Source organism: Hemitrygon akajei, chromosome 22 (genome assembly GCF_048418815.1).
Source record: "Hemitrygon akajei chromosome 22, sHemAka1.3, whole genome shotgun sequence".
Lineage (NCBI taxonomy): Eukaryota > Metazoa > Chordata > Chondrichthyes > Myliobatiformes > Dasyatidae > Hemitrygon > Hemitrygon akajei.
The window spans coordinates 59,959,243-59,976,430 of NC_133145.1; the positions used below are offsets into that span (position 1 = coordinate 59,959,243).

Here is a 17,188-nt window from a genome sequence, read left to right on the forward strand (position 1 = left end):
CTGTGGTGGAAAATATACTGATTGTTTGCATCACAGCCTAGTTTGGAAACACCAATGTCCTTAAACTGAAGACCCTCCAAACAGTAGTGGATACAGTCCAGTCCATCACTGCTAAAGCTGGCCCCACCATTAAGCACATCTATAAGGAGTAGTGTCACAGGAAAGCACCGTCCATCATCAAGGATCCTCCACCATCTGGGTCATGCTCTCATTTCACTGCTACCATCAAGAACAAGGTAAAAGACCCTCAGGACTCACACCATCAGCTTCAGGAACAGTTATTACCCATCAGCAAGAGACTCTTGAACCAGAAGGGATAACTTCACTCAACTTCCCTCATCCCAACATTGAACAGTTCCCACAACCTATAGACTCACTTTCAAGGACTCTTCATTTCATTTTCTCAATATTTATTGCTTGTTTATTTTTTTATTGTACTTGCACAGTTCATAGCCTTTTGCATATGGATTAATTGTCCATCTTGTTGTGTGCCGTTTTTTGGCGATTCTGTGGCATTTATTTATACCTACTGTGAATGTCTGCAAGAAAATTAATCTCAGGGTTGTACTGTAAATTGTAACCTATATGTACTTTGATAATAAATTTACTTTGAACCTTGGATTTGCTTATAATGTCAGACAAGTATGATAACAAATTTAATCAAAAACACTCTTTTGCAGTAGTCAGTGGAGTCAGTGACCCACTGAGTTTCTCCAGCATGTGTGTTGCTCAAGATGGAAACATAGCAAACCTACAGCACAATACAAGCCCTTTGGCCCACAGTGCTGTGCCAAGCATGCACTTACTTTAGAAATTTCCTAGGATTACCCATAGCCCTCTTTTTCTAAGCTCCATGTACCCATCCAGAAGTCTCTTAAAAGACCCTATCGAATCTGCCTCCACCATCGTCGCCAACAGCCCATTCCACACACTCACCACTCTCTGCATTAAAAAAACTTACCCCTGATGTCTCCTCTGTACCTACTCCCAAGCACTTTAAAACTGTGCCATCTCATGTTAGCTATTTCAGCCCTGGGAAAAAGCCTCTGACTATCCTCACAATTAATGCCTCTCATCATCTTATACACCTCTATCAAGTCACCTCTCATCCTTCGTTGCTCCAAAGAGAAAAGGCCAAATTCACTCAACCTGTTCTCATAAGACATACTCCCAATTCAGGCAACATCCTTGTAAATCTCCCCTGCACACTTTCTTTGGTTTCCACATCCTTCCTGTAGTGAGGTAACCAAAACTGAGCACAGTATTCCAAGTGGGGTCTGACCAAGGTCCCATATAGCTGTAACATTACTTATTGGCTCTTAAACTCAATCTCACAATTGATGAAGGCCAATGCGCTGTATGCTTTCTTCACCACAGAGTCAATTTACACGGCAGCTTTTAGTGTCCCATGGACTCGGACCCCAAGATCCCTCTGATCTGCCACACTGCCAAGAGTTTTGCCATTAATACTATATTCTGCCATCATATTTGACCTATCAAAATGAACCACCTCACACTTAACTAGGTTGAACTCCATCTGCCACTTCTCAGCCCAGTTTTGCATCCTATCGGTGTCCCATTGCAACCTCTGACAGCCCTTCACACTATCCACAACACCCTCAACCTTTGTGTCATCAGCAAACTTACTAACCCATCCCTCCACTTCCTCATCCAGGTCATTTATAAAAATCACAAAGAGAAGGGGTCCCAGAACAGATCCCAGAGGCACACCGCTAGTCACTGACCTCCACACAGAATATGACCCATCTGCAACCGCTCTTTGCCTTCTGTGGGCAAGCCAGTTCTGGATCCACAAGGCAAGGTCCCCTTGGATCCCATGCCTCCTTACTTTCACAATAAGCCTTGCATGGGGTATCTTATCAAATGCCCTGCTGTAATTCATATAAACCACATCTACTGCTCCACCTTCTTCAACGTGTTTTGGCACATCTTCAATAAATTCAATCAGGCTCATAAGGCATGACCTGCCTTTGACAAAGCCATGCTGACTATTTCTAATCATATGAACATTTGGAGAGGCATAATAAATCCTGCCTCTTGGGATCTTTTCCATCAACTTACCAACCACTGAAGTAAGATCTCCACTGTTTGCAGTCCCTCTTGTGTCTCACTGTGTCTCTATTTTCAAATCACTTTTAGACTAAGGAATCCAAAGAAGAGAAGCCTTAAAGTATACCCAGGCTGTCAGAGAAGCCTATCTCATAAGTACTCCTAGTTAAACAACATAGTACACTCTCTTGCTCCTTGAGTTTAATGAACATTGATGCACTGACCAAAATGGAAAGTAAGAAGTCATTGTTTTTTGTGCAATTGAGATTAAACCTTTATGATAATTACCAAAGAACTTCATGTCTTAAGTGAAGGTATAGACATAAAGTTGGAACTTGGAGTTTTAGCTTAAGATTCTTAATCATTCAGTGCTCTGTCAGCTTTCTGGTTCACACTAATGTGGAGGTCAATCATATTCTGTCCAGCTTCTATTTATAAGATGTGGCCTTTGCTGGCCTTATTTTTATTACCTATTGCTGATTCTCCACCATCTTCTGGAGTTCCATTAATTAGGATCAAAAATGTAAATCTAGCAGCCATGGAAAACATAGAGACTCCTTGGGGAATTCAATAGGTCTGTAGTCTAAGGAGATTAATTCTTCAGCCAACTCTGCTTTCCTATTAACAGTATTTAAATGAACTCGAGGAACATGATGTTTTGCGTCATTACCTCCTTAAGGTTCAACATTGTGTGCAGCGATTTTTGAATAATGAATCAGTTTTGCCATATAAGTCGCGCCAATTTCAGCTCTTTTTGGCTTTTTCAATTGCGCTATCTTCTTCCTTGCATCATTTTAAATCTTTTTTGCCATTTAATCACTCCTGCATTTTGCCCTGATAAAGACCTTTACTGTACTCTTTCTTCCCTTTCCTCTTTCATCTCTAACATTTTCAGTTCTGATGAGATCCACTGACCTGTAATGTGAACTGGTTTTCTTATGGAGGTGCTACCTTATCTGAGGATTCTGGCATCTTCTGGTTTTTGGTTCGTTTTTTCACATCTGCAGAATCTGCTTTTGCTTTTCTGTGAAAATTTCTAACTTGAGATATTTGAAAACAAGCATTTCTACATATATCTGCATAAGGAGCTTGTTGATGTATCCAAAATTTCTCAAAGGCAGTACATAATCTTCCATTTTATGCTTGGCTCTCTGTGTAACTGTCTCTGCTAATTGGTAGTGTGGTTAAGAAAAGCAATTTCTTCATCTTTAATAGATGAGTTATAAAATTGATAACTTAAAAAATCCAAGCATGTGTTAATTCTCACTGCTCAAACTATTCTAAAACTTGTGCACACAACTTAAGCTGACAATTCAGTACTGTGTTGCATTACTAGAACTGCTGTTTATTAGCTGAAATGCTATAAACCAAGCCTCCGGATACTTCAGCAGATTCTGTGGCTACGCGGAGAGAAGTTTCCTCAGTGTTGCCAATGATTCTGTATCAGTGCCTGAGCAAAATGGGGCCATTTGCCTGATACTGTTTATAGCATATTACTGCTACTGTTGCAGGTGGCACCATATTAAAATACCACATACATAGAAAATGAATTAGGATTCTGCAGTAATGAGTTTCTGTGCCCAGTATTGAAGTTGAAATAAAATCGCACAGTGAAAGTAAAACCATCAGTCTCTTGAACTGGTGTGGATAACTTCTGTGACCACAACTCCAAACTGATTCTATGATCTACAGATTTACATTGTAGGTCTCTTTTACAACTCATGATCCTAGTGTTATTTTTTTTCTATTTGCAGTTTGTCTTCTTTTACACATTGGTTGTTTGTCAGTCTTTGTTTATGTATGACTTTTTGAAGATTCTGTTGTATTTCTTAATTGTTCCTGTAAATGCCTGCAGGAAAATCAATCTGAAGATAGTTATGGTTATATTTTGATAATAAATTACTTGGAAAATCTGGCAATACAGCTATGAGGCTCATTAAGATTGAAGTCTGTTGAAGGTCATTTTCAGTATACAAGTGTAAAGGAGAATGGAATAATTGTTACTCCAGAACCAATGCAGCGCAAATAAAAACACAAAAGATAAAGAGCACAATAATAATAATAGAAACACAATAAATATAAATACATAAGACATCTCATATACTTAGTTTGTATATCCGTAAAGTAATGCTTAAGTACATAAGGTGACTGACAGGAAATAATAAAGTAATAGTGGAGTTGGTGGTGGTGGTGTTGATGAGCCTTACTGCTTGGGGAAAGGGACTGTTTTTGAGTCTGCTCTTTTGAGGCCATGTGGGTGCTATGTAGCTTCCTCCCTGATGGGAGTGGGACATAGAGTCCATGGGGAGGGTGGGCGGGATCCTTTATGATGTTACTGGCCTTTTTCTGTATGTATATCCTTGAAGGCAGGTAGGCTAGTGCCATTGATATGTTAGGCAGTTTTGACTACCTGTTGTAGCCTTTCAGTCCACCACAGTGCAGCTTCCCTACCAAGCCGTGATGCAGCTTGTCAGGATGCTCTCTACTGTATATCTGTAGAATGACATGAGTATAGATGTGTAAAGTTCAGCTCTCTTCAGCCTCCTCAGAAAGCAGAGGTACTGGTGAGTTTTCTTCACTGTGTAGGATATGTTCTAGGACCATGAGAGGTTGTGCGTGATTTGTATTCCCAGGAGTTTGAAACTGCTGTGCTAATGTGAAGGGGAATGTGATTGGTACAAGTTCCCCTAAAGTCAATAACCATCCCCTTTGCCTTGTTGACATTAAGGATGAGATTATTTGCCTGGCACCAGGCCTCCAACTCTTCCACCTCCTTACTATAGACAGTCTCATCATTGTCGGTGATGAGCCCCATCACTGTCGTATCATCAGCAAACATGATGTGATTATTTAGGTATTTGACTGTGCGGTCACCTGTGAGCAGAGTGTACAGCAATGGCTCAGCACACTGCCCTGGGGGGTGGGGGGCACACCTGTATCGTGGATGATGGGGAGGGAGGAGCAGTCGTGCATCCTGACTACCTGAAGTCTGTTTGTTGGGAAGTACAACACCTATTTGCAAGTGTTATGTTTGTGTTTCAGAGCTGCTCTCCTCAACCTGGTTGACTGTTTTAGTTTTTGCTGACTTAATCACCAAAGTTGTCAGTTTGATCTCAGTTTCTTTCAATCATTGGTTTGGCTTGTAGATTCATTGCATGCCAGCACAGCTGAAGACCTCATGAGGCAGCATTCAAGAATTCACCAGTGGAATGAACATCAGGATTATGTCAATCCAGGGAATCCATCATATCCTCAACAAATGCAGCAGCTTGCTCACCCATCCCAGCAACCAGTCAGATATTCACAACATCCTCTAAAGGGACAGTGGAAACATGGCAATAACCCTGAAGATGAAAATGGGCCATCATATCAGAGGTAAAGTTGTAACCACATTATGTCAAAGCATTTGAATGTTTGTAGCCAGTGCCTAGCCAACTGCTCGGATGTATTGATGTTGCAAGATTAAAGATTTGCTTTATTTGTCACGTGTATAGCACAATGAAACATACAGTAAAAATTTGTCACTTGCTTCAACGCCCAACACAGTCTGAGGATATGTTGGGGGCAGCCCGCAAGTGTCACCATGCTTCTGGCATCAACGTAGCAAACCTACAACTTGCAAACCTTAATCCCTGCGTCTTTCAAATGCTGGAGGAAAGTGGAGTACCCGGAAGAAACCCATGCAGAATGGAGAGAGCATACAAACTCGTTGCAGACAGCAACGGGAATTGAACCCTGATTTTCTGATCGGTGGCGCTGTAAATTGTTATGCTATCTTCCGAATGGTTTTGGCCCAAAATGTCAACTGTACTATTTCCCTAGATGCTGCCTGGCCTCCAGCATTTTGTGTATGTTGCTCACATTTCCAGCATCTGCAGATGTTCTCTTGTTTATGCTACCTTTCCACCCTGTTAGCTCTGAGGAAGGTATCCTTGGAGAGACTCTCCAGGATGTGACCTCCCATGGTCCTGCACTGATTTAATTATCTGTAAAGAAAAGCAAGATATACAATTGAAAAATTATAACATTGTCCTGAAATGACTAACCACCAGAAACCCCAACCAACTTTTTTTTATCCAAGTTCTGACGCCAGGGACAGAGATTGTACTTGTGATTGTGACTTCACTTTCACAGGGATCCCTTAACGTGCTGTTCATTCTCTAAAGAATACTCTTGTCAAGCATTTGTTCTCTTCCAGTGGTTGGTTTGTAGTGAGTTGAGGAAATAGGAGGATGAGAAGATTATTTCTGATAAAGGGACATCCTTTTATTCTGAGGCTGTGCCCTCCAGTCCTAAACATACTTACTATTGGAAACATCCTCTCCACATCCATTATAGTTGACTAAGTGGCTATAACTGCTTTTGATTGGATTTGGCAGAATATAATTTGACAATTGTCCATCAGTGTACCAATTGTAATAGAACTTACTGCTCGTTTGTTTGATTACTTGGCAGGTCTGTTCACAGAGTTTAATCTGTATTTTGTGAATCCATTCTTTCTTCATTGCATGGTTTTTTTTTGTTTTTTATGAGTTTTCAAATTGTACAGTGCTTGAATTTTCTGGAGCAGTTCCACTTGTATTTGGAGGTAATACAGGGGGATGAGTGTAGGCAGGAGAAATGACTAACCACTTTGAATAGTCTGGGAATAAGGCAGAGAAAAGTGCTAACTGTGCAGAAGATTCCCCCAGCCCCATGTTTACCTGGGCTAACTGAACCAGGTAATTCAGGAATGTAACAGGCTCCATCTTAATCAGGGTGTCTGTGGATACCCTCATTAATCCTTCGAATTCCTGGGAGGCTTAAATTTGATTGAGGTTCCTGTTCCTGGTTATTATGTCACAATCCCTGCTGAAAGTGTATGTTCATGGATAGCAATCAAAGACTACAGGAAATTAAATTGGAAACTTGGACTGAATAGGTACCTTTTATATTGTAAGGAAATCCTGAAAGGCCTAGATATTGTGGGCATGGTAAGTATGTTTCCAATATTGTGGGAGTATTACCAGAGGATACAGCCTCAAAATACAATGGCATCCCTTTAGAACAGAAATGAGGAGAAATTTCTTTTAGCTAGGGGGTTGTGAAGCTGTGCAGTTCATGCCATGGATGGTTGTGGTGGCTGTCATTGGGTATATTTGATTGATAGGTTCTTGATTAATGAGGGCATCAAAGGTTATAGAGAAAAGGCAGGAGAATGGGGTTGAGAGGGAAAGCAATTAGCCATGATGATGTGGTGGACCAGAGACAATGGGTCAAATGACCTAAGTTTGCTCCTGTGTCTCATGGTCTTATGATCTACATTTTTTGCAACATGAATAATTTTAAAAGAAAATTTAGTGGTTGCCAGAAAATGACATAGATGCTGACATATGCTGTTTTGCTTCAGATTCCCAGGTTTGTTAAGAGAGATGCCAACTTCGGATCAGACTGAGAATAAGGAGCTAAATGAGATGCCCCTCCAGTCCCGTTTGTTGCAATACCGGCAGATTCAGAGCAGAAATCCACCTGGACACCTCCCTGCACCTCTTAATCATAACAGCCAGTTTTCCAATCTGAATGACAGTAATCCTCCCCTTGAAACCATCAATAACTCTGGCTTCCAGCAGCTGCCTCAACAACAAATGTATAATCCTGCTTACCCCGTACCTTCAGGACACACACCACCGCCACCTTCTTCCAAGTTCCCGCACCCCGAGGGCTCATGGACGGTTCCCTGTATGCAACAAAACCACCTGCTGGGGCAGAATATGCCTTATGGGGTTTCACAGTATCCTCATCGAGCAGAACCACATCCAATAATGTCTCTACAACAACAGCAGAACAATAGAGAGGACTCATTTCACCCAGCTTCTGCTCGGACGGTATCTGTTTCTTCACTTCACAGCATAGAAAAGGTGAGAATCCTTTCATAATTACATCTTATTTGTTCTGCAAAATGTTTTTTCCTTGTCAAGTACATTTGACAATATGCAGTGGAGCTTCAGTCATTATGTCTTTGTGGTTGATCGTTCTCAACAGTTATAAACTAATTGGATTATCTGTGGATGATTTTCACAAGCCATTTGAAATGTCCCAATCTTGAAAATCTGTATATTTGGATTAATCAATGGAAAATAGGAGTTGTATATGAAAGTAGAATATATTTTGGATTCTCAAAACAAGTCATGTTGCCATTAAAATGACAGCCAGCTAAACTCCTGAGGTGATTGAGTCCTTTCAATCATTTCCATAAGACATAGGAGCAAAATTTGGACATTCGGCCCTTGGAATCTGCTTTGCCATTCCATCATGACTAATTTATAATCTTTCTCGACCCCTTTCTCCTGTTCTCCTGCTTTCTCCCTATAACATTTGACGCCCTTACTAATCAAGAACCTATCAACCTCCGCTTTAAATATACCCCATGACTTTGCCTCCAGAGCTGTCCATGGCAATGAATTTCACAGATTCACCACCCTATTGCTGAAGAAATTCCTGCTCATCTCTGTTCTAAAGGGATGCCCTTGTATTCTCAGACTGTGCCCTCTGATCCTAAACTTCACACTATAGGAAACATTCTCGCCACATCCACACACTGTGCATTTCAAATTAAATCTGCATATAAAATGGTATTCTGGTCATCTCAGACTATGTTTTGGATGTTGTAACAGATTATGAATACCGAGCCAGCACTAGCAGCTTCTGCAATTGATGCAGTCACCATTCCCTTCGCATTTACAAAGAAAACTTACAAAAGCTTTCTTCTCTAGGTATCCAATTGAGATTACATAACAGTAGTTTTAAAAATGGCTTACCCATACATCTATACCATGGTTTAAAAGAGAAGTGAAAGTGCCTCCCCCCCAATCATGTCTCTCTGAAAAGCAAAAGCAGAATTTCATACTTTTAAGACTGCTATTTTGATATGAATGCCTGGAACAGAAGTAGTCATTTTCCTGTCTTGCTAGCTTCAGTCTATAGTATTGGTTCTTCTTAAAATCACTTGTGTCAAGGGAATCACAGGCTACCTTTGTCATCATTGTGGATATCCGAGCTGACTGTGAATTAAAAAATGCTCCCTGCCGGTAGATGAGACATATTGCTATTTTTCCCACTCAGCAGCATTGTCCATGTGGCCCTGGGGTGTTCCCACAATGACAGTATTTAGCCATATGATCTAGACTCTAGCTCGGCACATTTTTGCTCAACTGCCAAGCGCTGGAATTCTTTCCCTGAACTTCTCACCTTTACCTTCCACCATTTTCTTTTAAAATGTTCGTTAAAACCTTTATGTTATCTGACGTAATGCTACCTCATGAGTCTTGGTGGCAATATTTGGTTCATAAGGTTTCTTTGAAGTGCCTCAAGTTTTTCTGCTGCCTTAAAGAAGCTACTGTTGAATTACTTGTTGTGGGAGAAACCTCAGATCTAAAGCTGATAGATGTAATTGGCATATTTTCTGAACAAACATTTTCCCATCATTCAGTAACCATTGGAATAAAACATTTTCAGTTATCAGGAAAGCATTTGACCAACAATCACAAACATTGAAGGAGCTGTCCATACATCTCTGGGTGCAAGAGTGTTGCCAGAGGACAGGACAGTTTCAAATGTTTACATTTTCATTTAAAGCAGATATAGCAGCTACAGATCAATTAGAGTAACACAGGTGGTAGGGCAGTCTTAGAAACAATAAGTTCGAAGTACATTTATTATCAAAGTATGTATATGTCACCATATACTACCTGGGATTCACTTTCTTGCAGCCATTCACATTAGAGCAAAGAAATGCAATAGAATCAATGAAAAACTACACACAAAGACTGACAAAACTGTGCAAATACAAAAAGAAACAAGTAATAATAAGAATAAATAATATTCAGAATATGAGTTGCAGAGTCCTTGAAAATGAGTCTGTAGGTTGTAAAATCAGTTTAGTTTTAAGGTGAGTGAACTTAACCAAACTGGTTCAGGAGCCTGATGCTAGAAGGGTAATAACTGTTTTTGGACCTGGGAGTGTGGAATCTTCTGTAACTTCTTCCTAATAGCAGCAGTGAGAAGAGACCATGGCCTAGGGGTCCTTGATGATGGATGCTGCCTTCTTGTGGTCATGCTCCTTATAGGTGTGCTCAATTGTAGGAAGAATTTTTTTCCTGTGACGGATGAGGCTATGTCCACCACTTTTTTTCCATTCCTGGGAGAATTAACAATTATTGGTCAAGTATGGATTGATTAGGAAAAGCTTGCATGGAATGAAAAGGCAAATTGCTTTTTTTTTGGTCAAGTCATAGTGGGGGGAAGACAGGTTAAGATGTGATGTATATGGGCTTGCATCACTTTATCAAATAGCTTTATCAAGGGTTTCTCTATGACTGAAGCCAAATCTCATTGAGAAAAGTTTTTCAAAAACTTTCCAGGCTGAAAGAGTACAGAGAAAATTACAAAGATGTTACTGGGACTTGAGTTATAGGAAAGGTTAAATTGGCTAGAATTTTATTCCCTGGAGCGTTGGAGAATGAGGGGAATTTGATAGAGGGTATATAAAATTATGAGGGGTATAAATAGAGTAAATGCAAGCAAGTTTTTTCCACTGAGGTTGAGTGAGACTAGAACCAGAGGATATGGGTTAAGGGTGAAATGTGAAATGTTTAAAGGGAATGCGAGGGCGAATTAATTCACTCAGAGGGTGGTGAGAGTGTGGAACAAGCTGCCAGCATAAATGATTTCAACATTTAAGAGATGTATGTATCTATTGAATCAATGAAGGATGTTCAGTGGGAATGCTATCACCTCTTATAAAGTAAAATCTAGTGACATAAGTGACATCTGTGCTTCCAGATGAGCTCAGTGCCTTCTATACGTGCTTTGACCATCAAAACATGAAGGAACTATCATGAACTCCCACAGCCCCCGATAATCTTGAGATTTCAGTCTGTGAGGCTGACGTGAGAGCATCCTTCAGGAGGATGAACCTACAAGAAGCATCCAGCCCATATGGGGTACCTGAAGACCTGTGCTGATCAACTGTCTGGTGTATTCCCTGAGATCTTTAACGTCTCACTTTGCCAGTCTGAGTTGACTACCTGCTTCAACCAGGCTTCACTGATACCAGTGCCTAAGAAGAATGTGGTAACCTGCTTACAGCACTTACATTCAAAGATGTGAAGTGTTTTCAGAGGCTGGTGATGAAACATCTCAACTCCTGCCAGAGGTGTGACTTGGATCCACTCAAATTTGCCTACCGACACAGGAGGTCACAATCAGTCATCCTGGAACCTCTGGACATCGAAGAATGCATAAGTATGCTCTTTATTCACTAGAGCTCAGCATTCAATACTATCATCCCCTCAAAACTAATCAGTAAGCTTCAAGACCTTGGCCTCAATACTTCCTTGTGCAATTGATACTCAATTTCCTCAATATGTCCTTGTGCAATTGGATCCTTGGTTTCCTCAACTTGCAGACCCCTGTCAGTTCAGATTGGCCCCTGCTCTACTCGCTTTACATTTATAATGTGGTTAAGCACTTCATTCAACTATACTTGCCCCATCACTGAAATGTTCGCACAACTTATGGACTCACTTTCAAGGACTCTTCATCTCATGTTCTCAATATTTATTGCTTATTTGTGATTATTATTATTATTTCTTTCATTTTGCATTTCCACAGTGTGTTGTCTTTGGCACTCAGGTTGAATGCCCAAGTTGGTGCGGTCTCTCATTGATTCTATTATGGTTATTATTCTATTATGGATTTATTGAGTATGCCCGCAAGAAAATGAATCTCAGTGTTGTATATGGTGACATATTGCATATGTACTTTGATTATAAATTTACTCTGAAGTTTGAATGGGGGGATATGGAGGACTATGGTCCGGATGCAGGTCGATGGAACTAGGCAGAGTATTTGTTCGGCAAGGTCTAGATAGACCAATGACCCTGTTTCTGTGCTGTAGTGCTCTATGACTCCATGTAGCATATTTTGAGGAGGGTAGCATGGATCTCGGCAAGATGTTGACAGACTAATGGAATTGGCTGAGAGTTGTGAAGTGTTACATTTTGACAGGAAGAATTAGCAATCCAGATAACCAGTGACTGACACTTTCTAAGTGACCTGGTAGCACAGCATTCTCTAATACAATGATCCAACACACTTCATCCTGACTTTGGGATGAGGTATGCCTGGACTCATTTTTTTATTGTCATGCTTACTGATCTGCAGAAAAGCCAAATATTTGGCTTTCTTGAAACAGTGGTTAATTTTGATAATAATTTCAAAATTCAGGTTCTGCAGAAGGAAGAATTTAGATGCAGAGAAATGCACTTTTGAACTCTGTTCTGTTTGTGACACCCAGTATGCTTGGTGTTGCTTATTAATCTGCCCAAGAGAATATAATCTTTTCAGTCCTGATGATTCTGCCCTGTAATGTTTGAATTTGACAAAACTGGTCCAACTATTATGGAACAAGAAACATCAGATGTTAAAGGGAAAGATTCTTTTGATCATTATAGCAAAAAATAGAACTTGCAGGGCTATTAACCAGACTCGAGCAACAATGTTGGTTTTCTGTCCTGAGGCAATTAATGAAGAGAAACAGATGACCTGGTGAAGCAAATTCAGAAACTGAACTATCTTGTACTTTTGAGTACGTGCTGATTGATATGGTCTGTAATTAATCCTGTGTAGCCATACTTCTTAAAGACCTTTAATGCTCCATGCAAAGTGACCCTGTGGAATTTGTAGGAATGGACCAGAAATGGATATAAAACAAGTTGTGACTATGAGGTAAATTAGTTGCAGGGGAGGTCATGAGAGGAGGACTCCACAGATTGATACTGGGCTCTCAGTTATTTCTTTGGTGACATTGACTCAAAATGAAAGGGATAGGGGTCCCTGATGACGTATTCTGCCCTTCATGCCTGCTTTACCACTAAATAAAATGGCTAATCTTCCATTTTGACATTGTTTGCTTAATATCTGAATGTTTGTTTGTCTCTGTCATAGTCATAGTATCATGCAGCCTGGAAAACAAGCCCTTCGGCCCAACTCATCCATGCTGATTATATTGTCCAGTGAGTTAGTCCTATCTGCCGTGCTTGGTCCATCGCCCTTGAAACCTTTCCTATCCATGCACTGTATAATACCTAGGAGCGGAATTAGGTCATTCAGCCTCTCAAGTTTGCTCCGCCATTCCATAATGGCTGATTTATTACCTCTTTCAACCCCATTCTCCTGCTTTCTCTCTCTAATCTTTGATGGCTTGATCAATCAAGAACCTGTCAACCTCTGCTTTAAATATACCTAATGGTTAGGCCTCTTTCACTATCTGTGGCAATGAATTACATAGACACACCACACTCTGGTGAAATAAACCAGAGTGTTCTCATCTCTGTTCTAAATGGACTTTCATCAATTCTGTGGCTGTGCCTTCTGATCCTAGACTTCCCCGGTATAGGAAACAACCTTTCTACATCCACTCTATCCAGACCTCTCAATATCCGGTAGGTTTAAATGAGATCTCCCTCACCCATTCTTCTAAACTCCACCAAGTACCTGCCCAGAGACATCAGACACTCCTTGTATGTTAACCCTCTCATTTCTGGGATCCTTCTCTTGAACCTCCTCCAGACTGTCTCCAATGCCAGTACATAAGGGGCTCAAAACTGGTCACAATGTTCCAAGTGCAGTCTGATCAATGTCTTATAAAGCTTCAGCTTTACGTCCTTGCTTTTGCATTCTCAAAATGAATACTAGCATTGCATTTGCCTTCCTTGCTACTGACTCAACCTGCAAGTTAACCTTTAGGGAATCCAACATGAGGACTTCCAAATTCCTCTGCACTTCAGATTTTTGAATGTTCTCCCCATTTAAAACATAGTCCATGCTTTTATTCCTTCTACCAAGGTGCTTACCCATGTACTTCCCTGCATTATATTCTGTCTGCCACTTGTTTGCTCATTTCCCCAATCTGTCTAAGGAATACTACAAATTAATTTGCAAAATTAGTGTGAAGCATGAGTAAAGGTTAATCTCAAATTGCATTATACTTAGAAATCAATTGCAACTTTTTCATGTAGGGGGTGGTGAGTATATGGACTGAGCTGCTAGAGGATGTGACTGAGACAGTACATTAATATAATTTCAGAAGCACTTGGATAGATAATGGAAAGGAGGGTCCTGGAGGGATATAGCCTGGCACCAGGAAATTGGGACTAGCTAGGTGAGCAATGTGGCCAGCATGAACTCTGGGGCTGAAGGGTCTATATCCGTGCCATATTGTTTTGTGGCTAATTGTAGTGAAGCAGAAGACCCTGGAGTTTAGAAACATTAGGGCCTAACTCAGTAATTCATTCAGGAAAATCCCAAGTGTTCCAGTGTTCCGTGCAGCCTCCCTCATCAGTAAATATATTGTGTTACAGGACCTTTCACATCTTTGGTTCAGCCTGCTTTGAAATTTATTGTAGTACACAGACTTCAGCACCTCCTCAGTACACCACTGATAGGTTTTCTAGTGACATCATTAATTGGGTTTGAACCCATGCTTGACACTGCCAAACTTAAAACATATGGAAGATAAACCTGTCATTCAAAACCAGTATTATTACATGATCTGTTTTTGGTCATCTGTTTTCAGATGTTGGTCAGTGGATTTTTAAACAGGTTAGTGATGTACTGAAGAAAATTTGCATTTAGCCAGTCATCCTTTCCAAAGGATAAACATAGAAAACCTACAGCACGATACAGGCCCTTTGGCCCACGAAGTTGTGCTGAATATGTCCTTACCTCAGAAATTACTAGGCTTACCTATAGCCCTCTACTTTACTAAGCTCTATGTACCTATCTAACAGCCTCTTAAAAGACCCTATCATATCCACCTCCAGTACCGTTGCTGGCAGTCCATTCCATGCACTCACCACTCTCTGAGTAAAAAACCTACCCCTGACATCTCCTATGTACCTACTCCCCAGCACCTTAAACCAGTGTCCTCTTGCGGCAACCATTTCAGCCTTGGGAAAAAGCCTCTGACTATCCACACAATCAATGCCTCTCATCATTTTGTACACCTCTATCAAGTCACCTCTCATCCTCCTTCGCTCCAAGGAGAAAAGGCCAAGTTCACTCAACCTATTCTCATAAGGCATGCTCCCCAGTCCAGGCAACATCCTTGTAAATCTCCTCTGCACCCTTTCTATGGCTTCCACATCCTTCCTATAGTGAGGCGACCAGAACTGAGCACAGTACTCTTAAGTGGAGTCTGACCAGGGTCCTATATAGCTGTAACGTTACCTCTTGGCTCCTAAATTAAAATCCACGTTTGATGAAGGCCAATACACCATACACCTTCTTAACCACAGAGTCAACCTGAGCAGCAGCTTTGAGTGTCCTATGGACTCAGACCCAAGATCCCTCTGATCCTCCACACTGCCAAGAGTCTTACCATTATTATAGACCAGTGAGTCTTACCTCAGTGGTTGGTAAGTTGATGGAGAAGATCCTGAGAGGCAGGATTTATGAACAGTTGTAGAAGTATAATATGATAGGAGTAGTCAGCATGGCTTTGTCAAGGGCAGGTCTTGCCTTACGAGCCTGATTGAATTTTTTGAGGATGTGACTAAACATGTGGACAAAGGAAGAGCAGTAGATGTAGTGTATATGGATTTCAGTAAGGCATTTGATAAGGTACCTCATGCAAGGCTTATTGAGAAAGGAACTTAAATTTAATTTTAATTTCCTGCTTAACTGTTGCAGAGGTAATTAAAAAAAAGTTTAAATTAAATTCATTGCAATGGTGCATTTGTTTAATTTCATGATGATTTTTCTTAATATTCTTCTTAATAATAAACTGTACCACTTTGCTGAGGTTGAGTGCGGAATAAATTCACACAGGCTTCAGGTGCGGCAAACAAGCAAGATTGTTTATCACCATGACCTCTCCGAGGCTAAATTTGGAAAACTCTAAAAACAACTTAGGTGTTCAGAGAACACTGAAAATGTTGGTGTCAACCCAAGTTTCATTGTTTCTTGTAAGTCAACTGGACATTCCCTCCAAGATTTACCAGAATTGTTTTAGGGTACTCTGTTATCACCTCCTCTGCAGTTCCTTAATGTTCAACAATAATAACCACTAGAATCATGTTTTAGAAATCATGGTTGGATCCATCATTTCATTTAATTGTCCTTGTTCACACTTAACCTGAATGTCAGAATCCTTGGCAAATCCGAAGCTGGTGTTTCATGTCCATCTGAGGGCAAGCAACCAAAGGCCTGCTTGTCTACTTCATCTACAGTGTAGTTAGGGTGAAATGAGGAAGTGATAATGTCCCTTTCTACCCCTTTACGTGGCTCTGTGACTTTTTTGTTAACTCTTAAACATGGGTCATGCATGGCTGATTGTGACTTCACGTTTTCAGGTTTTGACATCTTCCATTTTTACTTCAAATGGCTTTGGATCATCTTCGGATGCTATGTCCTGAAGAATAAAATCTTACAAGTTTCTCGGATTCATTTCTGCCTGTCATCTGATGCTCTTATCTTGAAAGATTTTATTCCATTTTGCCCATTATGTCATCTCTCACAAGAGACATTAGGCTCTTGGTCTCTTGGTTCTCCCTGAGGAATTGCAATCTCAATTTTCTTGTCAGAGTGGGTGTTTGCAGGGTCTCTTTAATAACCTCAATAGCTTGAAACAGAACAGTTGCAATTCCTTGTTGTCATCCCCAGACTTTCGATACATGATTCTCTTTTAAGAACATTCTGACCAGCTACCTCTAACAGTACATGTGAGGTTGTTTAACATGCAAGTCAGACCCACACGATTTTAGCTTCTGTAATGAAATTTTGCCTTGAATGAAATCTTGTCAGTGATGTCAACAGTGATAGACATCAGTGTGCTGTTTCTGTTTGTGTGTTTTCTGTAGCTCTTTTGCTTTTAAATTCAATACATACAAAGCTTCAAGTTCCTGAACCAGATAAGTCAGGAAATATGCTACCTATATACCTATAGCATCTTTGAAGATTTTTTTGTGATTATTCTGTGTTACGTTGTACATAATGTCCTTAATGCTATTCAGTAATTCATTTGTCTTCTGCCTGGATTACTTTCTGTGTGCTTTGTCAAGTTTGACTACCTGTCACA

At 40.5% G+C, this 17,188-nt stretch overlaps 1 protein-coding gene across 5 annotated transcripts in view; it reads left to right on the top strand.

Moving 5' to 3' along the window:
* Positions 1–17,188, top strand: part of helz (helicase with zinc finger) — a 302,830-nt gene that overhangs the window by 252,626 nt on the left and 33,016 nt on the right. For all 5 annotated transcript variants that reach the window (XM_073026388.1, XM_073026389.1, XM_073026390.1 and 2 more), the window contains 2 exons: positions 5,217–5,445; positions 7,460–7,967. In XM_073026388.1, coding sequence (XP_072882489.1) covers positions 5,217–5,445; positions 7,460–7,967 — 737 coding nt within the window. The remainder of the gene's footprint in view (positions 1–5,216; positions 5,446–7,459; positions 7,968–17,188) is intronic.